Source organism: Pagrus pagrus (assembly GCF_965226575.1).
Source record: "Pagrus pagrus genome assembly, chromosome: 15".
Lineage (NCBI taxonomy): Eukaryota > Metazoa > Chordata > Actinopteri > Spariformes > Sparidae > Pagrus > Pagrus pagrus.
Window position 1 is genome coordinate 28,049,797 of NC_140199.1, and position 25,165 is coordinate 28,074,961.

Consider the following 25,165-nt stretch of genomic DNA (forward strand, 5'->3'; position numbering starts at 1 on the left):
GACAAATTCTATCTATCTATCTATCTTAATCCTTTTTTTCCCCCTTAAAATAGCAGCTTCAATAATCATTTTTTTAGTACAGTCTTATATATAATTTCAGTGAGAGTAGGTCACAGCATTACATACATGTTTACAAGTTTACAAGTTTTCGACACATAACATTGTTACAACGTAATGAGTTTTATTTGTAGTTAGCACCTACATTACATCTGACAAATTGTAATAATACTAGTAATAATGTACTAGTAGTGGTAGTAGCAGTATTGCTGTAATAGTACAACTTGTACTAGTAGTAAATCTCTGTAGCAGATGTTTGTCCTGTAATACGACGTTGGGCGAGGCAGTGTGGTGTATAACTGTTTGACTGCTGCTGCATCTGTTTCCATGCTGAGAGTCCATGTCCCCCAAAGACACTCCCCTTCCCCAATATTTGGTTGCTTTTCCTAAAATAAAGATCTGAAGCCTGAATGCTCCACACCGCCTGCGCCTGGGAAAAAATTCTGTTGGAGAATATTTAGTTCTTATGCTAGACATTTAGAGCAAATGTCAGGTATAAAATGTTGATTTCAAATGATAACTCGGCAGCAAAGAGCCGGGCTGCCCAGGGCACACAGCACAGAGGGCCGAGAGAAACCTCCAGCTGCTGATCACCAGGACACACATTTTAGGAACCATTTTATTGCAGATATATTCTGGATATTCTAGATAGATTCATGACAATGCCAGCAGCATGTTTATCGCTTTCATAGCTTCCGTTTATAACATTTACCTTTAAAAACAAATAGGCAGTAAGCTAAGCCAGATTCTTTGGTTGGTGATTTATTGTTGTATGAGATATTCCCTAACAAAATGTTTCTGTGATTAAATATATTTCATTTTAGGAACGCTATATGTGTGTGTGTGTGTGTGTGTGTCTGTGTGCATATGCATACATACATACACATGTAAAAATCTGAAAATAGTCGACATCAGTTTTCATCACATGATATAATAAAGTTCTCAAAAAGCACCAAGAAGAAAGAAAGAAAGAAAGAAAGAAAGAAAGAGAGAAAGAAAGATAAAGCTGTCTGCACTAGTGCATGATGCTGGGGTGATGCCCTCAGCTGTCGCTCTGCTGTCTCTCTCAAGTGTTATCATGCTGATATATGATTCTCTGTCTCTGTCCTCGCAGCACAGTGCTTCACTTGCAGGGGATCTTTTTCGATGAGTGGCTTGTTGTCGGTTTATCACTTGTGTTTTTGAGTGCAACTGGCCTGAAGATTGACGCCGAGCTGATGCAAAAGTGGATGGCTTCATATAATTCTGAGAGAAACATTTATTTGTTTTTGTGAGCGTGTTAAGTGGCCGTGCTCTTTCTAATTGGACTTCTCCTCTCCGCCGTGCCCTCGGATTACCGCTCCCCGGTAACTGACCGCATCACACTCTGAGAGGAAGCATAGAGAGAAGGGGGTGGGGGTGGGGGTGTTGGTAATTGATTGCGTTCCAGTCAGCAATAACGTATCACTGGTGGTGGTTTGTTGCATCATCCTGGTGGGTTCCTCTCGTGCCTTGTTGTGCGTCCCCCTGGAAAAGTGGCAGGGAGACGTGGTCAAGCTGGAAGACAGAAGTGTCCCTACAGCCTGCAGCTCAGTGGCCAACATGCGGCTGGAGAAACACTTGTGATCCCAGCTGCGGATTATCTTTATCGCCCTTTTCCCCTCTCTCTGTATAATTTTACCTCAGCCTGTCAGCTTGTTCCCTCTTTTAAACGCTATTATCTAAATTACCACAGTCAAGTGTGACCGGCTGCGCCACCATGACCTCTACGGACGACTTGAAATGCCCAGCGGCGCTGGAGGAGCGGAGGCGCAGCCCGCTGGATCAGCTCCCGCCGCCGGCCAACTCCGGCAAGCCGCTGACGCCTTTTAGCATCGAGGACATCCTCAACAAGCCGTCTGTGAGAAGGAGCTACACCCTGAGCGGAGCGGTATCCCACATCTCTCCCACAGAGAAGCTGCCCTCGGGGTGTCCCAGCCTGACCGGCCGCGCGCTGCTCGGTCAGTCCTCTCCACTCTGCGCGCTGGAGGAGCTGGCCAACAAAACCTTCATTGGCTTGGAGGTCAGCGTCCTGCAGGCTGCCGAGGGTAAAGGACGACTTCTCTTCATTTCGTTGTCTTGTTGTATGGGAATTCTAAATACTCGTATCGCCTTAGGCTTCTTCAGTTGCTATAATTATAATAATTTTATTTCCTCAAAACGGGTTTCTTTTTTCCTCAAGGAGAAACTAAAGCTGGAGCCCTGTGCTTTAAGAAGAGAAACGTGCACGTAAATTGTATTTATAGTTTTGACATTTATTTCAATTTACTGTAAAAAAAAAAAAAAAAAAAAAATGAATGACGCCTAACAGTTGGACAGATTACAATATACATTAAATATAGTAATTTAAGTGAATCACAAAAAACATGTGTAACCTTATTGATTAGCTACTTAAAACTGCGCTCACTGAATTCTGGGCCAAAACCTCGATATTTTCATTGTGTAAAAATTATCTGTAAAACCGTTTATAAACTGTATTTTCATATAAATGAAAATAACTGTAATCCAAATCCATTTTCAAATTAAAAGTCTTGTTTAATGCACATGCACATTTCTATAGTTGAAATGAATAAATACATATTCAGGCCGTGTAAAGATTGTTGAAGAGAATGATTTACAAGCTTCATCTGACAATTGATCTCTGACTGGGCTGAAAAACATCGAGTCATGCATAACTACATCAGTTATAAGGCTACTGAACTGGAATTTATTAGAATGGCTCTGATGTTCTTGGTGGCTCATAATTGTTTGTTGGACACAGGTGAATTGCTAAAGGCTTTTTGAATTGATATCGGTCATGTTTTAATATTTTTCTTCTTCTTTTTTTTCCACCTTATATAGGCCTAACCTTTTTATCCATCTGTCTTAGGCCGAGACGGTCTGACGCTCTTCGGCCAAAAGAACACCCCAAAGAAGCGGCGGAAGTCCCGCACGGCGTTCACCAACCAACAAATCTACGAGCTGGAGAAGCGCTTCCTGTACCAGAAGTACCTGAAGCCCAGCGGACCGGGACCAAATCGCCCAGCAGCTCGGCCTGACCAACGCGCAGGTCATCACTTGGTTTCAGAACCGGCGGGCCAAGCTTAAGCGGGACCTGGAAGAGATGAAGGCGGACGTGGAGTCCGCCAAGGCCGCGGGTTCTGTGGCACTCGAAAAGCTCTCCAAGCTGGCCGAGCTGGAGAAATGCGCGGCCGGTGGTATTGGCGGGGGGACGGTTTCAGCGCCAGGTCACACCGATTCCCAACCGGTCGCTTCCAGGTCCCATCCCGACACCACCCAGAACCTCGACTCCAGCAGAAAGCACATGTCGCTTCCATCACCCGAATCGTCGTGGTGCACAGACCGGCTGAGCATTAAGAGCTACTCGGAGGACGAAGATGAGGAGATTGACGTGGATGACATATGAAGTATGTTAATTGTGACTGAGACAGCCGTGTAAGGTGCCAAATAACGCGATGTTTGCAGGCACAGACTCTGCTTTTACGAAGATTTCATCCTGTACGCACGGACATAAAGGTGGGCAAACTATATAACTAAGAACAGATTTGATCTAACAGTTGCAATAGGCTCACTGCTTTCTGTCTGAAGAACAGGCGAGGCTCTGACACAGCAAACATGCTGATGCACACCCTAACCCACAAGAGTCGGTTGGTAAATGTGCTACAATCACTAGAATATCTCACTGCAAAATATCGCATATTTTGTTTTTATTTTTAAATTTAGGCTAAGGCTTTAATAAATCATTTTATAAGCTCGAGCCGACTGTTTTCAGCTTTTTGATATATTATGAAATGATAATCAGAGATTTGAGCTAACAGATTGTGATAAATAACGATTTAATATATTTATAATTATTGTAGGCCTACACCCTTTAAGTGCCTTTCAATATACAGAACACATAAATTCTACAAAGTGTAATTTAACATTGTAACACTGGCGATGTCAAATAAAAAGACATTTTCAGGCTTTCGCATATTTCTATAAATGATCTCTATGAAATACAGTTTTTAATACAATTATTTTGGTCCACATATTTTCTTATGTGTTCGTTGGAGGTTTCTTAAGTTTTGGAGGACTGTGGCGCAGAAACAGCGTCGTTTGCCAAATCTATTGCAACAACAACTTGCCTTCTGACCTCCTGCGTCCTGTGTTTACATTTTTTTCTGTGAGAAAACACAATCTGGAGCGAATAAAATGCCCTCCAGTGTGTGTGTGTGTGTGTGTGTGTGTGTGTGTGCCCCGGGGACCGCTCCCCAGCAGCGCGCAATACGGAGACAAGCATGTCTCCCTATCGTACCGTCCGGCGGCTCCCAGCACACAAAGGCGGCCAGAGGAGAGGCCATATGGTTATAGGATTCTCCCCATTTAAGAGACACTTGATGGATCGAATTAACCCGTCTATTCAACAATGTAGGCCCCGTTTTGTCGTACACAATGAGGACATACTCTCCGGTCACCGGGGCTACTGCCTTAAAACACGACCATGAATGTAAATGTACCTCAGTGGGCTTGTCAGAGCGATGAAATAATTGACTTGAAGATGGCAGAGCTGTCAGTCACACACTTCATCTGCTGTCCATAATTTGGCTTGTGCGGTCCGCAGCTATTTAGACCGTAGTTCGCCAAAAAATTATTAAACAATTGCACAAAGTCTACAAAACTACAATAAGGCCTACACTTTGAAACTATCAGTGTTTTAACCAAACTATATGCAACTAATTGACCAATATTACAAAATCCACAAAGTTCTTTTCTAATGTTTGCAGTTTTTCCATAATAATTTCCATAATTTCCTTTGATGTCTACTCATTAAAATACGTTTAAAAATGATTCCTATAGTTGATGAGAAAAATCTCCACAAACCAATTACTGTTAGATTTTTTTTCATATCTGATGTTCATTTTCTAATTAACATTTACATAATATAATCTAAAGAGGTGATACTATGATTTATAATGACGAAACATTACCAAGCCCTGCAATCACATGCATTCACCTAAGTGGTCAGCTTGTGTTTTTAACATCATATTCTAAACTGTAGAACTCACTCAAACATTCATAAGTTCATAAATAAAGGAAATAAAAATGATGTTCCTTCCAGCAATGGAAGCAATGGTTCCTCTGTTAGTGTGGAGGGAGACATATCAAAAAAAATAAAAAATAAAAAAACTATTTAATGTTCTTTATTTAATTCACCCCAGTGCACATACGTAAACATGCAGCGTAACTACAAATACAACATACAGGATTTCTTTTTGCCTGGTCTACAGTGGGCCTATATGAGATGGTGCACTGGGCAGGAACATCCTCCAAGTTTTTTAGCTTTTCATCAGTAAACACAGTGCAAACGGGGGTTTCTTTAACAGGAGAGATGTTGGACAAACACTGCCGCATACACACACATGCACACACACACGCACACACTCACTCACACACACACAACATAAAGAATCTGTTATTTAATCGGCCGGAAAATTGAAGTTTGATGCATGACCCCCTGTTTAAAAAACTGGACCTGACACAACCCCCTCCCGTTTTTAATGCTGGATCTCCAAATGAATGGCTGCTGCCATCTGGGACCTGTCAAAACACTGACAAATGTATTTATATACAGGCCATATTATTATTATTATTATTGTTGTTGTTGTTGTTATTGTGGTTGTTATTAAGGCAGTAGGCTTATGACAAAGCATTCAATTCATGTAATTCATGTGAGATGTGACATTTTAGCTTCACCAAATGTATTTCTTCATCTCCTTCTCCTCCTTTTTTCTCATTCTTTTTCTTTTTATTATTAACAATAATACAATATTGATACATAGTTGATTATTACTGTTTCACCATTAACATTCATTCATTATTATCGTAGATTTAGAAAACCACACTTTAACAGTTGTAATCAATAAACACCGGCTGTCAAGACATCATTTTTCTCTTCACCATCATCCTTATCCTCCACCTTCTTCATTCAGAACAAACCCCAGTGCTATGTGCACAGCACAGTTTGTGCTGTACTGTACTCTGCTGTACTGTACTGTACTGTGCTATTACTGCTGAATGTGTAAGTCTGCAGCTCTGATTAAGGAGTGGTGTGTGTAAAGCGAGCGTGTGTTTCTGTGCATCAGGACAGAGCTGCAGAAATGAGCTGCCTCTGCCGCAAGGCACAGCTTGATTGATCACTAAATAGGGTGGATTTGAAAGATTTAGTTATAACGTTCCTGTAGAGCTCCTTAACACTTCAAACTTCAATTTTATGGGCTATTGAACTAAGCGTGTACCTGACAAAATTGATATATGTATTAATTTACCTTAACAGGTGATTAATTGCTATCCACAAAGAGAATGATCCCAGACTTTCTCCCGCGCCCCTCTGAATTTGCATACTAATCAAATTTTAGTTGATAATTCAGATGGAGAAATGGATTTTCACACATTCACACAGCCCCCCCATCCCCAACCTGGGTTCTGAGCTCCTTCTCTCTCTAGCTGCTAAGCTGCTTGTCAAGTGTATTAAAAGCAGAGATGCAAAACGAGCTCGGCTGGCTATTTGTTGAAAACAGAAATGTGCTCATGCTGAGCAGGCTCTTCTCAATGTGGCCTGTTAAAGCATCCTGAGATTTACAGAGGGCAGGGAGCTGTAGTGTGTGTGTGTGTGTGTGTGTGTGTGTGTGTGTGTGTGTGTGTGTAGTGGGGTGTTGATTAGGCCTGTGTATGTACAGTATGGTCTTGTGGGGTTCACCTATGTGTCACCTGTGTTATCATGTTGCATGCATTTAATTAACCACATATGGAAACAGACAGATGCAGGGGTATTCAGGGCAGTTATAATCCTCTGAAGCCCAACTTCTGAGCCCAGCACAATCTTTTGGGCCTGTTTAGTAGTTTACATACTTTTTTGATGTAACACAAATGGTATACTACGGGCTATTCAACCCTTTGTTATATATCAGATTTAAACTGCTTGTGTCAGAATTTTCATACATTTGGCCATTTCAGGCTCAATAAGTACTTTTTAAGCTTTAAATGCATAGTATGTAATTTCTGTTATGAGAGGTCCCTCAATCGAAACAAAACAAAAGACATAAGCACTGTAGGATCATGGGGGTTGTTGTCCTCATTGTTAAACAACCACCATTGCCTGATGAAAATCTGACATGACTTAGGCCAGAATGGTCACAGATGAGGTAACAATCACGTTATATTTAGTGACATATACTGACTTCCTTCCTCACTCTCTTGACTCTCTCCTGGAATATCAGTGAAAAGTGAACAAATAAAACACAGTTACCTTGAATAATAGATTTCTCTGGTTTGAACAATGTTGGAAACATTTGGGTTAATGTAAGTACACAACTCAACATATATAACAAGCCTAGTCATTTTTTTGACCTGGAAATGTTACATATTGTTATCTCTAAGATACCTTGTACATGTTTTGTTTTAGACTTGTATGACTGAGGGTGGTAATTATACTGTGAAAATTTCTGTGAAATCTGCAGTAACTTAAATGCTACTTATATAGTGCTTTCCTAGTCTTAGACCCCACTCAAAGCCCTATACAACTCAAGTCAGCCTTCACCCATTCACACATATTTGTACATTGTTGACAGAAGCTACCATGCAAGGCACCACCTGCTCATCCCGATAAATAACCCACACTGATGGAAAGAGTCACAGCCAGCCAACATACTGTGTGCAAGTGTTTATCAGTGGTGTTTGGCAGAAGAAATCGAGAAATGGTGAAAGCCACCACATCTGTGAAATAAAAGTGAAAGAATTTGGATTTATTAAGACAAATAGACACCGATAAAGATGGTCAACCATATGAAGTGCTTTGATGAAGAATTAATTTTTTCCTCTGATCTTATCTGCTATTGTTTGTGATGGTGCCATTTAGAAATGTACCTACGCCCAAACTCTGCACCATCCAGCATGATGATAAACCAATCACCATGCTTCACACAGAGGTTGCATGACATTGATATGATGACATGATATTTGGTAGATGCAAAACCAAACGTTTAAGTGTAATGTACCATTTTCTTTCCTCACAAGAAAAATGACAGCACCTATTGTTTATTGAAATGTAAAAATCACATTTATCTATCCTAACTGGGACACGTGAGTGTGTGAAATTTGACTTTTTATCTCTTAGAACCAAAGGTGGATGGAGCTAAATGCTGTTATAGCACCACTAAACCTCTTAAAGCAACACTAGGTAGTTTGGACTCATTACTACCACCAGCTGGTTGAGAAGTGCAATTATCTGTTATCTGTTGACGGAGCTGGTGAATCACGAAATCGTCTGGAAAAAAACTCACTCGAGTGCCAACAACAAGCTAGATTCAGAGATAGCAGTTGGTAGTTTGTTAGCATATAGGCTACATAGCACATTAGCATGCTAGAATTAATCTCATACCGTGTTGGTTATAGTGATTGCGCCGACTAAGTTACTTCCAAAACATGACGCTTGGGCGTGAATGTGTTTAGTAACGTCTGAAAATATAACTACGTTTTCGGGAACTACAACCAACTCGGTACAACAACAGTAAGTAGCATGCTAACGTCACCGATAACAACAATAGCCTAACGTTACCTCCCGACCACACTGTTCAACAAATAGGTTGATTATCTGCATGAACTAAGGAATCTGCAACTTTACAAGACAAGACGTTAATAGTGTTTTAGTAAGTTAGTCATCGTTTACAGTCACTACATGAAAACATGCAAGCTATAGAAACGGACAGCATTCGATTATCTCCCGGCTTTATTATGGTTATAAACTGTGGACAAATAGAGCCCCAATGAACACCACATAACAACAAATCAACTCAAAGTAAAAGTCGGTAAGATAATAAATATGTATATATGTAATATATTACAAATCCAGTAGCATCAGGGCTAGGTTGCCATCAATCTTGAAACCCATTTCTTCTTTCAGCTCGCGCCACCGAGTGTAAGCTGGTCCAATATTTATCCGTGTCAGGGCTCGTGTTCTATCACTTTCTGTTTTCTTTTCTTTGCCTCCTCAAACAGTACCTTCTTGGCTTTTTTAGCTGGCTCGGCCATGGCGTTGGTTTACGAAAAATCCAAGTAGCTGCTGGCTAAATCCACCGGCGAATAAACATGTGACGTATGCCGTAAAGCAGGTCGCACTAGATGCCTTTACGTCAGGTAGGTTCCTACCCGCTCTGAGAAGTAACACAGTGCTGTTTCTGCCGGCGGGACCCCCCTCAGGCTGCAGAGACATCACCATTCATCCTATTACCATTTTTCTACAAGTAAACTGAGTTTAGAAATATTATTTTAAGGTCGAAAAACTACCTAGTGTTGCTTTAAGAAAAGCATTGGTCGGATACCCACACCTGCGATGTGTGATATCGGAGGCTTCTTTTCACATCCCTGTCTCCTACCAATAGTCTTCTCCTGCCAGTTTCCTAAAAAACTGTTTATTTCTTTTTGCCGTGAGGAGACAGATTGAGATCTTTTGTTATTTTTGTTATGTGCTGTTTCGAAGTTAGAGAATCAGCTTTTAAACGAACATGGACAAAAAGTGCAGAGACTAATGTAAAGTTAACGTCACCTAGTCACACACAACTGAGCAAATTACATCTGCTGATGAAGGTAAATTGGTGATGTTGGTGAAAAGTACAACTTAGTCCTCAATGTTCATATTTAAAATGTTTTATTCCTTTTTTTAAATGTAACACTGTCGAAATTGAACAATCTATGGCAATAACTTTATTAGAACTGTTGAACTGAATATTAGGGCCCGGTCTCTCTCCCCAAGCCCCTCCTACCCTCTCGGTGAAAAGTTACAATGAAACTTGGGCTTTGAAACGATCATTTCATGAATGGCTGGATAGTTATGTGGCTGGATTTTTTTATTGGATTTACACTGCGCCACATTGATAAGTACAGTATTATATAAAGAAATGTTAATAGAAGTGGTTAGGCGTTAGAAGTTAACAGAGTTTCTTTTCCTGCCTGCCTGGCTGCCTTCAGTGCCCTGTCCCTATCGTGGACAAGGTGATGGTGCTGCATTATATACTCGAGACTACATAACTTGTGGGGAGAATAAACTGAAAAGGTCAGATGAGAGAGGTCTGGTTATGCAAGACTAAATATAACTTCAATGCCACACTTGTCAGCTGTTCCAACGCTTAACGTTACGACGGGACTGCAAAGATTTAACGTTAGCACTTATTTTCTAACTCTATTGCCAGTGTAATGCGTGGAAGGTATTTCATGGAGTTGAGAATTACTTTATGGAAAAAATATTTCTGATGTAACGTTAGTCTCTCTTAGTCTACATTGAAAAACTGGATATTAAAGTCTGTTGCACATGTATGGCTGCTGCATATCTAACGTTAACGTACATCAGTTACCAAAGTCTGTTTCAATTTGTTTACGTTAGATTAAGAGGGAGAGGGAGGATTGGGATATTTTCAGCAGAAGTGGCCCTCAAATGATGAGGATTGACTCTGTGTACCCTCCATGTAAAATAGTGACATACTCCCCCATGTGGTCAGTGGAGGCTGCGCAACCATCGTCACCTATCGGAGCCAAGTTTAGCCAGTAACAATAGTTTGTAAAACTTTGTTAAAGGTCCTGTCTGCGCCAAACTGAATATATGGCCGACCTCTTTCTCAAAGTCTGCTGTTTTTAATCCAAAACACCTGCTTTCTTCTCCAGTGATGATGCCAATATTTCTGCGATAGGCAGTACATGTTTCAGCAATAAAGCCGAAAAAATTATGGTTAAAAATAGAAAAATGTTGCACAATTTGGAGGAGCTACCTGTCGCTGCAGCTTCATCTGCCGCTGTTGCCATTGTCAGTTGCAACTTTCTAATGGCCATCCAAATAATGTATAAATGGACTACACAGTATTTATTAACCATTTACAGTGTTATGAACATCAGTTGCAGCCTTCCAATACATAATTGCTAATAAATAGGTTATAACACATTTCATTGCTTATTTACAGTGAAATAACTATTAACTAAAGTTTAATTAACTATAAAATTATATGATAAATACTATAAAGTGTTATCAAATATATATGTGTGTGTGTGTGTGTGTTTGTGTGTGTGTGTATTAATATATCAAAGACCCAGAAGAAATACAGAGGGTCGCTAGGGTCAATGGTAGCTACGGCCCTGGTTGTTCATTGTATAGTCTGGACTTGTCACCTCAATGGCTTTTAGAGACTTTTCCATGATGCTTGAGTAAAATTGATTGGAAAGTTTTGTACGTTGTGGTTTTTTGTCCATTATAAGTAATAAAAGACTCAGTAGATATCGCATCAGAGCACCAGCATCTCAGACCAAACAAATTCCACAACAATAATGGGGACACTCTAACTCTAGATGAAAATGCACAAAATAGCTGGGTAGGGCTAAGTGGTTTGGGCAAGCGCTGTATTGGGCTTGTGTGATAAAAACGATCAAGTATTCCATAGGCTATATGACACACACATTTCCAAGACAACACTTGCTACCATAACTAAAACATTGCTTGTGTGTATAAATAATTTTTACTCTGATCTGATGTCATGAGTCTGCAGACATGTCTGTACATGCCCCATCCTGTATATCAGTGTCACTCTATAGCACAGGCATTCAGATGGAATACAACTCTATCTTCATGTTAAGATCTTCAGTATTCAATGGATGGATAATTAATTTAGGGTTTAGCTCAAATTATGTGTTGTAATTGATTCCTGTTGTAAAGATGTACTTTTAACATATCTCTTCTGGGTCAATTCTATGGCAGCCCTGTGTACTTGTGGTTCAGTAATGATACATTTACCTGTTTTGGCCTGATGACTCCTGCTCTGTGAACCCTTTTCAAATAAAAATAGAAAATGCAACTGCATTACACAAGATTAGTTTCACTTTATTAGCTTCCGTCCATCAGACTTTTAAGACCTTCTAAAAAGCTGAATTGAGAGTTATTCTTCATAGAAAAAATGACATACTTGCCCATGATGCTCATGTTTCACAGATAATGGCTGGATGAGGTGCTCAGCCACTGTCTGAAACAGCAGGTGTGGTGATGGTCTGCCTCCCTTTACTGGTGCACTCCCTCAAGCCTGAAGAACCAAGCAGTGTTGAGATGTTCTTCTGCTGACATCTTGTGGTGAATTCATCATATTACATTTGGTTTCTAAGTTCAGCTTACACTCAAAAGATTAAATCAAGCTGTTCAGTTTCATCCTCTGTGGTTGCTGAGTCTTTTCTTGACTCGGGGTGGGTTCGTCTGTTCATGTCTTGGACAGTTAAGTGCTGTTGTCAGAAAGCCTGGTGGGCAGCTGATAATGTCGGCACACAAGCACACACAAACACACACACACACACACACACACACACACACACACACACACACACACAAAGTGATGACAGGAGCCATTTTAGCAGCAACTCCCTATCTCGATGACACACATCTCTGTCTCATTCTGTCTTCATCTCTCCCCCTCTCTCTCTTTCTCTGTGTTTATTGGCATGACTTATGAAGTTTTTAAAAAGTATAATAATTCTTATTGTAAGGGGGAAAAAAGAAAGACAAATGATAACAAATAATTTAAAAAATAACAAATACAATAATTCAGAGTGAGACGTGATATAGACTGACAATGATGATTAGCATAGAAGAGAGATGAGATAACAATAATAGCCCAGTACACTTTCAATGTGTTCCTCTGGTTGTCCCTCAGGCTGTGACATGCTCTGACATATATGTATTTGGCTGCTTTCCTGCCGGTCAGTTTTTTCTCTTTGTGTAAATACTGACTTTTGTTTTGACCTGAGAGTGTCTTTTTGTGTCTTATTCTAATTGAGAAATGACTTGTTGTGTCTTTCTACAGGCTGCAGTATAGTAGGAAGTGTTGCCCCATCTCCAACCCATGTTGTTGACAGAGCTGACATATAGTGTGTGTTCACTGGGTTGCCGGTTTGTCTGTGTCCACTTGTCTCAAAGGTCAGGTTGTAGGCAGTGCCTAGATAATCTGCCACTTGGTACTTTGTTTTTGGTCGATGTTCAGTTGTTGATGTACTTTTTCTTGTCATTGGCTATAACTTCGTCTACCATTTTCTACTCTTATTTTGTGCCCCATTCCTTTGTCTCCCATCTTTCTTTCTCAATCTCTTTTGCTTTTAACTAACTCTCCTGTAAGTGAGTCTGTGTCTTTTGGTTTACCCTCCACTATACAACAGTCTGTGCTGGAACTTTGCATTATAGGCAATGAACTGTGAAGAACCACAAGGGGGTGTGTCCACACTGTGTATGCTGTTTGAAAGAACAACTCCAGGGTCATTTTTCTTTATCATCATTGAAGCCTATGAAAAGTGTAAATATGTGTAAAGCTACCAACAGTATGCATTTACTCAAATTAAAAGCTCAAATTGTGGTTGAACAGAGCAACTTTGGATACAATTGCAATGACTTTGTCTTATTAAAAATGCTGTAGTTACAATGATGGACATTTGAGTAAAATGGGATAACCACACACTAGGTGCCAATAAATTCTGTAACACTCCTTGTAATAAGTTAGTTAATAGGTAATAAGGCCCTTATGTCCTTATAAACTGCTTATCAACAATAATAAAACTATATTAGTGTAAATAATAGCATCATAAACATGTTTATAGTTTGAATATAACAGTTATACTTCTTAACAGTTTATAGACTTTACCAAGCTTTTTTTTGCTCTATTAAGATTAATATGTACTTTGCTATGCATCAGCAATTGACTATGTACTTATTAACTGTTAACTATGCTTTTTGCAGGCACCAGAAAAGTGAGAACAATGTTCTCTTGAGGTTATTAAACTCTTTGTTATGCGCTTATTAACAATAATAATAATAAAAATGTTGGCTTTCGACTTTAATCCAGTAGCAGAAGGCTGGAATCAAACCCAGGTCCCATTTGATCAACCTTTACCACATGTAATGCACATTCCAGAGCAGCTGGGAAAAGCATAGCTACCAGAAAAAAGAAGTTCAATAATTTGCACATTTACTGAGGTACCTCAATGTTCTCATTGAGGTAAATAGTTTATTTCCAAAGTGCTGTATCACAGGCAACTGAAAGGAGTGGGGAGTAAGGTACTTCCCTCCTGTCATAATGTCCTGGGCCACTAGTCTAGTACTGGCTGGAAAAATGCTGTTGTGGAAGTGGGCCTTGTGGGCAGTGATGCGCACTGGCCTGTGGTGTCTCATGTTTTAACCTGAGTTCCTCCACCTGAACAGAGAATGGGCTAAATGATGTATATCCCTACGAATGCTCTGTTCTTTCTTGATGCAATGCTGTGATCATGTCCATGGAGGGGAGGTTGAAGCCAGTAATCCTTTCTGCAGTTTTGATGATTTATTGCAGCAATTTTCTCTCAACCAGGGTGGTGTTACCACTGGTGAGGATGCTCTCTACTAGTCCTCTGTAGGCCTGGGTGAGGGGCTGACGTCCAAGTCTGGCCTTCTTCAGCATCCTGACAAAGTGCAGCCACTGCTGTGCTTTTTTCACTGTTGTTGCAGTGTTTTTGCCCCAGCTGAGGTTTTTAGAAATGTGAAAACCTAGGATCTTGTAGCCATCCGCCCTCTCCACCTCAGTCCCCTTGATGGTAAGAGGCTTCAGAGAGTGACCTCTTCTCCTGAAATCCAAGATCAGATCATTTACATAAATGCTAAAAAGCTGGTTGATCTAAAAAACGTAGTTGGTCAATTAAATTCGATGAACTAGGTATTTTTGTTGTTGTTGAGTTATTGACACAGTGCTTATGCCAAGCATCAAGGCATCCCTGTATGATTAATCAATATCATATACTGAATTATTATTTGCATTCATATAGTTTCACATGGAGGACATGTTGCAGTAAAGCAAGAGCAACAGTTGGATGCATACACTAAATACAATAAATTATATCAACTCATATTGTAGTACATTGTTGCTTAACTCAACACATTTACACTGCTATTCTTATTTATCTGTACCTCAATTTATTGTTTACATTCAAGTTTGAATTGGTATCACAGACTTTAAATCTATTCAACAATCTATGTCTAATCCACCCAATATCATGCCTTCTTAGTGCCACAGTTTACTTAAATTGGGTCAGCAGGTACACATTTATTTGTGCAACTTTGTCTTAACATGTTTATCCAACATTTTTCAAGTGCAAAATGCCAAAATACAACAGAAAACAATGACAGATACCACAAGTGTACAATAGGGATACAATTATACTGGCAATCTATTTGTCACTCATGTTGATAAAGGTTTAATCATTTAATCATGTTTAATCTGTGCTAGACCATCGGCTTAAATTGTCCACAATTATTTTTTACCTGACAAATTTAGCTACATCAGACTACTTATGAAGTAGTGTTATGTTCTCTTGGAATGATGAAAAGGCCCTGTACAAATTTACTAAAACTGCACAATGACCTATGACCTCTGCCCATCACTTGTAGTCATTACTGGCATATATTACTTTTTAGGATGTGATTCTAGGTCTAGTCCTGTTAGTGTATATAAATTACGATAATGTTTTCAGACTTCTATTTGCCTTACTTTTTCACTACTTGCTAAAATGGGACACACAACAGTTACATTATTCATTTGTGCAAATTCAAATTCCTCAATTTGCATCCCTGGTGTACACAGTGGAATCACAAGGTACAAGAAAAGCTACCTGTGCCAATATAAAGTCAAAAACATGATGCCACTCCCCTCAAATGAGTATGGTTAATTGGATTTTTCTGAACAACCACCTGCAGCACTGAAACTCAAGCATTTAACAAAGCCTTGACGGCAACCATGTGACAGTTTTGACAGTGACTTAACAATTCACTTTCATTCTGCAAGGGTCCATTTTCTTAAGCTAGTAGCTTATTCTTCTCATTACTGATGTTTCCAGGGAACCAGCTGTGACTCCAGGAAGTCATTGGTCCCAGCAAAGAAATAGTGCGTAGCACATAAACTCCCATAAAAACACAACAATTTACACCTTGCTTTTTGTATGGATTAAACAAACAAGACATAACATGTTAATCATTGAGCTTTAGAATCAGAATCAGTAATGTCAAAGCACTACTTGGCAAGTCTCAAACCTGTGCCTAAATACGTGCACCTGTACAATCTAATACAATTCTGCGCTGCTGAGCTCGGGGAGCCGCTTCAACGTGTCTTCAACATGCAACATGCAACTCGCGAGAGTGCCCACCCTCTGGAAGACATCATGCATCGTTCCAGTTCCAAAGAAGAACCAGCCCAGCGAGCTGAATGACTTCCGACCGGTGGCACTCACATCACATCTGATGAAGACTCTTGAGCGGCTCTTCCTCAACATCCTCAGGCCGCAGGTACTGCACGCTAAGGACAGCCTACAGTTTGCCTACCGAGCAGAGGTCGGTGTGGAGGATGCCATCCTCTACCTCCTACACCGTGCCCACTCGCATCTGGACAAGGAAAGCAGCACAGTCAGGATCCTCTTCCTGGACTTTTCGAGTGCCTTCAATACCATCCAGCCCCTTTCACTCCAGGAAAAACTGATCAGAATGCGAGTGGACCCCTGCCTGGTTGCTTGGATTTCCAGCTACCTCACGGACAGACCGCAGTATGTCAGGCTGAAGGACATCACGTGTGACACTGTGACCAGCAGCATAGGAGCTCCGCAGGCGACGGTGCTGTCCCCCCTCCTCTTTACTCTGTACACAGCGGACTTCTGATACAACTCTGAAACGTGTAACATCCAGAAGTTTGCAGATGACACGGCCATCATGGGGTGCATCAGAGATGATGAAGAGGAGGAATACAGGAGCCCGGTGAGACCAGTTCTGTTAGGAGCAGAGGAGGTGGAGGTCGTGGAGACCTATTTGGGCTGTGGCTAGACAACAAGCTGGACTGGGTGAGCAACACAAAGCAGCTGTACAAGAAGGCTCAGAGCAGGATGTACTTCCTGAGGAGGCTACGATCCTTTAACATCTGCAGGAAGCTCTTGTGTATGTTCTACCAGTCCGTGGTAGCCAGTGTTCTCTCCAATGCTGGTGGTGTGCTGGGGCAGCAGCACATCAAAGGCGGACCTTTCCAGGTTGGAAAAGTTGGTCAGGCGGGCTGGCTCCGTTGTCGGCATGAAGCTGGACCCTCTGGTGACAGTGGCAGAGAGGAGAACTCTTAACAAACTGCAGGGCATCCTGGATAATGCCAACCACCCTCTGCACACTCTCATCAGCAGCCAGAGGAGCCGGTTCAGCGACAGGCTGCCCCTTCCAAAGAGCTGGACAAACAGACTAAAAAACTCCTTTGTCCCCTTTGCCATACAACTGTTCAACTCCTCACTGGGGGGGAGGAAGGCGAACAGATGAACAGTGAGACAGAGAGACTGAAGGAAAGTCTTGAAGTATATGTGTGTATATATATATATATATATATATATATATATATATATATATACACAAGTGTGTGTATATAATATTTTTTAACTTTATTCTTGCAGTGTTTTTTATACTTATTTATTTATATGTATACTTTATTTATATGTACACTTTTATACTGTGTGTGTAACAGTGCTGTGAGTGACATGGAGCCTCAATTTCCCTGAGGGAACCTCCCAAAAGGATTAATAAAGTTGTCTTAGTCTGAGTCTGAGAATTCAGTCAAATTGTCAGGTCATTGAGGTCATTACTATACATATACATATATACTATACTGTACAAAGATTTAGAAACACCCTTCAGTATAATGCAGTTCAGTACAGCACCACTTTTAACTGTGACCTTAATAATATATATATAATTAAATGTATACATTTCCAACAATGTCAACAAAAACCTAACATTATAATTATAGTTATGTATCTAATAAAGTGGCCACTGAGTGTATACAAACTATTTAAAAAAGGTATGCAATTCATACCTGCATACTCTTTCTGTAGAGATAATCACAGGCTAACATTACCTCCTGTAGATTTAAGTAAAAAGTGAATGATATTCCAGCAGTTTGATCACAAATTCCCTAAAATAAAATATTAGCAAACATAATACTCATTGAAGGATACCTTGAGTAGGATAGCCTGCAACCTCAATCCCATGGTTCCACCCTTGGAGTGGAAGAGGTTCAGAAGCCTGGGAGTGTATTCATCCAGCTTGGACATGAACTTTGATTCAAGGTGCACAGTTGTGATTCTGTGAAACTCATCCTGGATCGGAAAGACAAATAATGAAACCAGCTTTAAAGCCTCAAATATTACAAGTGTACATATTGTTCTTACAACATTTTTAAAGCAAGAAGCTACCTAATTCTGATCATTATTTTTATATCATTTTATGACTTCCGTGTTTGCTGATTGTTTACCTTCTGGGTAAAATCATCTCACTTTACAGCATTTTAATATAATGTTTTGGATGGCATACTACAATCTACAATGTTGGTAGTTCCTCATATGCACTTTCAAGGATTATTTAAAATGACACCTGTTAGAAACTGTATAACCATGTAATGCAAGAAAAAGTAAATCAATCTGGAATTTGATCTTGAAAATATAATTAAGAAAATAGTTGACAGTAACAAAACACACATTTGTATAAGAGCTAAATATGCAAAACACAATAGACTAGGAATATTTCTAATTAGCATGCACTTGTAACTCACGTGAGATGCCTCAAATAGAGCGGGCCATCTGGCTCAAATGTCCTCTATGCTGGGTGATAGGTTGATGATTTTGTTTCTTCTGTATGCAAATGTTTTGGCCATTTGTTCTTTTATCAATTTGTTGTTGTCCCTTTTCCTTATATCAGTAAGCAACTGAATCCTCTCTTGTTCTTGACTTTCTTCATCCTCTCCTGCCGGGTAAGGGGGGAGGTAGTTTACCTCTGCCTTTCGAGGCTTTTTTACACTCTTCGCAGACTTCTGGTCCGCAGGGCTCTTGCGTTTCAGTGCATTGCACATCACCTCAGGAACACCGTAGCCTCTTAGTTTGGTGCGAAAATTTGCCATCTTGTATTTGATACTTTACGGCTAGCCATAGTAACCTGAGAAGAAGCCGGGTTCCTTGAGGCAAGGATATTTATTGACAAGTGCCTCAGCCACATCACTTATCTGTGCACTTGATAGATAGGCTGTATATGTATATATAGTTTAGCCAGCTTCTCAAGTATGTCTGCCTTGACCTTTGAGGTAGTCAGAAGTGTTCCATTCCTCTTGTAGTCTTCAGTGACTCTTTCAAGGTACATTTCAGTTTTGTATGCAAACTGTGGAATGGGGAACTGCGTTGGCCATGGCTGACATCGTTCTGTGGTACTTCGCCTAGACAGGATAATGGTGTCCTGTGAAGAAGACATTCCAGCAGATAACTCTGCATTTGATGCAGTTGACTCTGCATAAGATGCAGAGTCACAATCAGTTGACTGTTGACCAAAGGAACTGCCCAAACTTTCATCAAGTGGAAGCAAGTTAAGAACAATCGAGGCAGCGAGAACAACCTTTATGGTGTCTTTGTGTTTAACTTGGTCACTTTTATGAAGACTAAAGTAATCTTCAAATTCCGAATCCAAATACTGAAGACTGACCTCGTCAGAAATTCCAAAGGTCTCCCTCACAACAGTTTGCAGCTCTTCCAGAGTGGGTGGGATTCCTGATGGAAGGACCAACTTCTCAATTCGGTCATCAATTATTACTCGGAGCTTTGCCTCCATCTCTGCTAGCCTGACAAGAATGTGAATAGACAAAAGTTCAATAGCATCACAGGCAGAAGTTTTCAGATGAGACCAGACATACAGTGAATAACGTAATGAAGAGCCTCGAGTGTGTCACCAGAATAAATTTAAATTATTAATTAACTTATGTTCTTATTGTGTTGTAGTCTGTAATGCTTTAGCAGATTCTCCTTTGTGGCAGACAAAGATTTGCAGATCTTCCACTGCCATCCCATAGGCCAAAACCTAAGGTAATAAGAAAAAAAAAGTTTTGTTCACTTAGTGTACTGTATAACTAGTAGATAGATAGATATTTATTAGTCCTTTCAAAATTCATCATGTACCATACAGCAATCGTCAGACACACAGACAACTACAATACCGACAACCATGGCAACGACAACAGTACCAACAACAAACAACAACAGAACACCTCCCCAGACCCAACATAATCACAGACCCATATCACCAAAGTGCTTTACATATTATAAGCTGCAGCATCCTCACACACACAGAGGTTCAGTTAATTTGTTTCACAGTTTGTTCAACAATGCAATACTGGTAAGCATAAATTATCTGCGTGCCTGTTTGGTTCGGAGGACTGGCACCCTATACCGTCTGCCTGATGGTAATGGCTCGTATATGTTAAATAGGGGATGTGATACATCTCTAATAATCGCCTGCCCTTTCCTCACCACCCGGGACTCACAGGTCATCGTCATGCAATTTTACTGTTGTCCAGCAATCTTACTGGACTGACTGACTGACTATCTTATGCAATTTGTTTTTATTATTCACATTGAAAAATACCAGGCAATGGAACAAAAAGTTTAAATGCTCTCCACAAAGGAGCGATAGAAGAGGACCAATATGTCAAGTAGCCTACATCACTAATAGATCTAATAATAAAAACAATGTACCGTGAAATGTAAAAGATTAGGCACCTTTGATTTTAGTATTTGTTGTTTAGTATTTGTTGATGTTGAACATATTACATCTAAAGAATGTTCACAAACTTTTTTCGCTGTTTTTGTATTTGATTAAGTAGTGTCAACGTAATATAATTCATGTAAATGTAACTAGGGTGTGGAAAAAAAATCATGTGTCATCATAGCTTAATTGTATGTCTATGAGAAATATGTGATCAGTATTTCTATATTTTCTGCTGCTTTAATTTCAAATTCAGTTTGGAACTACATCACTGACAATCAAAACAGCAAATCTGCTTTTTAACCAGCAAAAGTTGATACAAAAAATAGTAATAAAAATTTGTATTGTAAAACAAACGGTGTACAAATCTTTACACAACATGTACTATATGTGAAATGTAGTGTAACAGCATATTGTGTATGGAAGTGTGATACATGCCTGCAGATAAATTTCAGTCAAAGATTATTCATGGACCTGGAAAGAAATTCATATTAGCTTCAATTCAACTGGATGAATTCATATTTTACACACACAACAGGAAACATAAAAGTTTACACTTGCTTGTCCACATATAATGAAAATCTGAGGGTTACAGATACAAACATGGGCACTCAGGTACCATAAAATATTTTTAAGTTTTGGTTTCAGTTTATCATGCACATTTCAGTCAGGAAAAACACACAAGCAGCAAAAGGAAAACCTAAGAAGCTGAACCTTGCACACTTGATAAAGCACCTCTGAATTGTTCCTGTTTTCTTTATTTTATGTGCATATTAACAACCACAGGTGATCTTTCTCAGGTAAAGATAAAAAAGTGAACAGGCACCTGTTTCTGTAGTCATTCTGTGATTAGGCTCGCATAGCCAGACCTATCATATATATGAAAATGAATGTTTGTGTTGACTTTCATCTTGGTAAATTATTCATGTTGATGTATAGCCTTGATGACAAACAATTTGTTTCAATGGTTATGGTAATGTGAAACAAAGGCGCACTGTTGGAAATGTCTGTCATTTGTACAGTTATTTACCACACACTGCATAGTAGAATGCAGCAAATTGTATTTACAGTCAGTAACTGTAGTTTACATTGCATGATGGGAATTTTGGCTGATGTAATACACCGTGTACAGAGAGTTAATGTAATTTTTTTTTAATTGATTTAAGTTTCTGTATTTAACAGTTTTTATTGTTAAGACTCTGTTGTGATTCAACGGATGGATTTATTCTGAACTGAACGACTTGAGGACATGTCCATGAGGAGGACTGGGACCAGGCGAACAATGAAGGTAATATTAAAAATGTTACAAATATAAATTTAGTTAATTAGCCTCAAGGTTGTCAGGTCTGATGTGCATTCCGATCTAGCTAACATTTGTTCTTCAACAATAGCAGTAGTTAGAGGTGACTTTTTAAAAAGTAAACCGAGTTAAGATTTCCCTCGAGTGTGAGTTTATTGTTTTAGAGCTAAATTAATCAGACTTAATAAAAATCTAGCGCAAGTAATATTCACGGTTTATTAAAGATTTGTAGGGTGTGTTAACAACAGACATAGGTTAACATTAGCTAAGTTAAGGTTAATACGAGAATAAAGTTAGCTTAAGTTAAGTATTAAAACACTACCTGGCATTCCTAAATTGTTGTTGGTCACCCTTCTAACTTCAGTTTTAGTGTGTGGTAGGTTTTGGTTATGTTAACTTAGAGTGCTGAAGTGTTTTGCCCATGTGAAAAGCTATCAAAACTTGGCCAACTACAGCTTCATTAACAAAGACCACACCCACAAAGTTATGGATTTTGAAGTTTATCGCATGTCATGGATATATATGGTGATGAAAGGAATTGAGGGTAAGGGGGAGGATAGAGGGATGAAGGGATAAGAGGATGGGGAGTAGGGAATGAAGGGATGAGCCCCCGGAGAGATGGACATGGGTGTTTCTGATGTCGTTTAGATCATTATGGATGTAGGTGAGGTAAGGTGGCTGGTCAGGGACTCCCTGCCCCGAGTTGGAAGAGGCAGCTCCGATGTGAATTGAATGACCAGAGTACAACTCCAGATCCATGTAATATTTGGTGAAAGTGTATATTTGAGATAAACAGAGGGTCTTGAGGGATGCTCGATTAGCTAGTCTCATGTTAACGTCACAGATGGGTTCATATGGACATAGTTTAGCTGAAAGAGGATAGAATGAGGTGGACCGGACTGGTTGGTCTTGCTGCTTTTTGAGGTGAAAAATGAGAGAATCAGAAGAGTGAATGGAAATGACAGAGATGAAACGAGAGGAATGGAAGTTGAGCATAGTAGCTTTAAACTCTTAGCAGCGCAGAAAGCTGAAAAATGCCGAAAAGGATAGCAGATTCTAAGGCTTTTTTTGGTAGCTCCAAAGTGCTCTAACGCATTACTTTTCTTGGTACAGTAGATAGCACAGTAATGTAACACATTCCTTTTTAATGGCAGTATTCTTGTAACATAATGACTTACTTTCTAAAAGCAACGTTACCCAACACTGGTCATAAAAGAAAGAGATGTCGTTCCAGGAGGAGTGGAAGTGATGCCAAAATGCCATCTTGCGTGCTTCATCAAGCGTGACATAGTCGTGGAGAGATGGGATGGAGGTGGCGATGGAAAGGAGGTGGGACAAGAACAATCAACCCTGAGGAATGATCCTGAAGGCGTAGTTGAGGTAACGAAGCAGCAAAAGGAAGTTGTTGCTTAGTATGTCTGTGGGCCAGAAGGAAGTTTGAACTGAGAAGAGAGATTCAGTGGACAGTGGGGCAGGGTAGCTCGGAGTAAGATACATTCTAAGGTGATGCAGAGAAATTCTAGGGATGTGCTGGGACCACATGTTTTCTCTGAGAACAGGGGAAAAGATGCCAGAAGTTGGAAGGAATGGGGAGGAGTTAAAAGGCGCTGTTGATGTCTGCCTTGACAGACAGACAATCTGCAGAGACAACCAGGCTCCTTGGCCTGCAAGATGAATGATGGTGGGGGCATTGTCGATTCTTGCATATTGCATGGAAAAGTCTGGGCTGGGAATGAGGCTATTAATGCTTAGGACAGTGGAACTGTCGGGAGATTAAAGGTCTATGATGAGTCTCTTTTCTCCTGAAAATTTCCTGGTTGGCTACACCGATGGGGATGCCCTGAATGTGGGGAAAGGTGGATGGTAGAATGGACGGATCAGGAAAGCCTCTTTAACTCTTTATACAGGAGTTTATTGACTGCTTTGGGGTTGGAAGTGGCTGACTGTAAATTATGGCATGTATAGGAGGTATCTGGCATAACTTGGGTGGAAACCCATTTTTTCTTTGTGATACTCGATGTATGAAAAGTGGCATACAAATAAAAGTTGATTTGATTTGATTTAATTTGATACCTTGTATGAGAAAGTTATATGGGGGATGGTCTGGCTGATGCAACTGGGCGCACTGGAGGTAGGTGCTGGTGTGACTAAAGTGAAGCTGTTAGGTGGGGGGAGATAAGTGGGAAAAGTGCTGAAACTGGCTACTGGTGGAGCTGTGGAGAAAAGCGCTGCATTTAAGGTGGGAATGACATCATTAGATACATGTGGGATATGGGGAGGGGGTAGGTGAGGTAGGGGGAAAAGAAGAAATAGTGGGAAATGGAGGATTTTGGTTGATGAATCCACCATGGTTTGTGGGAGCAGCCTGTGTGGCCTTAATGGCGGGTCCCGAGGTGGGAGCAGTTGATGAGGCCCAAGAAGAGGGAATAGGAAAGGCGGAGGCAAGAAGAGAGGAAAGGATGCTGGGATAATGGGATGCATGCGCTCAGATTGCTTGTGACTAAGGGGAAATAGTAGAAGAATGAGTGTGAAATGAGTTGTGAAAGTGGCAAAGTGTGTTTAAGTTTGTTTATTAGGATAAAGCCCCTTGAGATGTACCATCTCGTTTTCGAGGGGGTCCCAACATTTAACACAATAACTACATTACAAAGACGTGACAGAAAAATGAAATAGTCAATAAATAAAAATAGAAATAATAATAATAATAAAAATAGACAAGGTATATCCAACAAGCAGAAACAAAAACAAACAAACAAAACAAGAGACAAACCACATACATTAAGTTTATCAAAACAATACAACCAGTAGAAGGCCATAATGACCAATAATAAATAAAGAGTATGAGTGGATCACCAAATACAATGAAGTATAAACATTAGATCTAAGACAGTAAGTGTGGACAGTGATAGTTTCATTGATAACAGGTGCAGTCAATCTTAAAGTGAGAAGACAGGGCATGCTTGAACATGCCAAGCATTGAGGTGGATCTGATATTAACGGGTAAATTATTCCAATCTGTAGGGACTTTAAACTTAAACGCTCTTTTGCCAAATTTTTTCTTAGCACAAGGGATATGGAAATAGAGCTGAGCAGAGTGCCGGACTTGGTAATTTGAAGAAAAAGGTATGAGATACTGTTGAAGATAAGGAGGATAATTGAAATAGATACAT

At 40.0% G+C, this 25,165-nt stretch overlaps 1 protein-coding gene across 1 annotated transcript; it reads left to right on the forward strand.

Moving 5' to 3' along the window:
• Positions 1-1,795: 1,795 nt before the first annotated feature.
• lbx1a (ladybird homeobox 1a) lies at positions 1,796-3,481 on the forward strand (the record flags this gene model as incomplete). Its single annotated transcript, XM_084374964.1, is given in 3 exon segments — positions 1,796-2,123; positions 2,945-3,069; positions 3,071-3,481. Coding segments are annotated over 3 exon segments (864 nt in total).
• Positions 3,482-25,165: the final 21,684 nt, after the last annotated feature.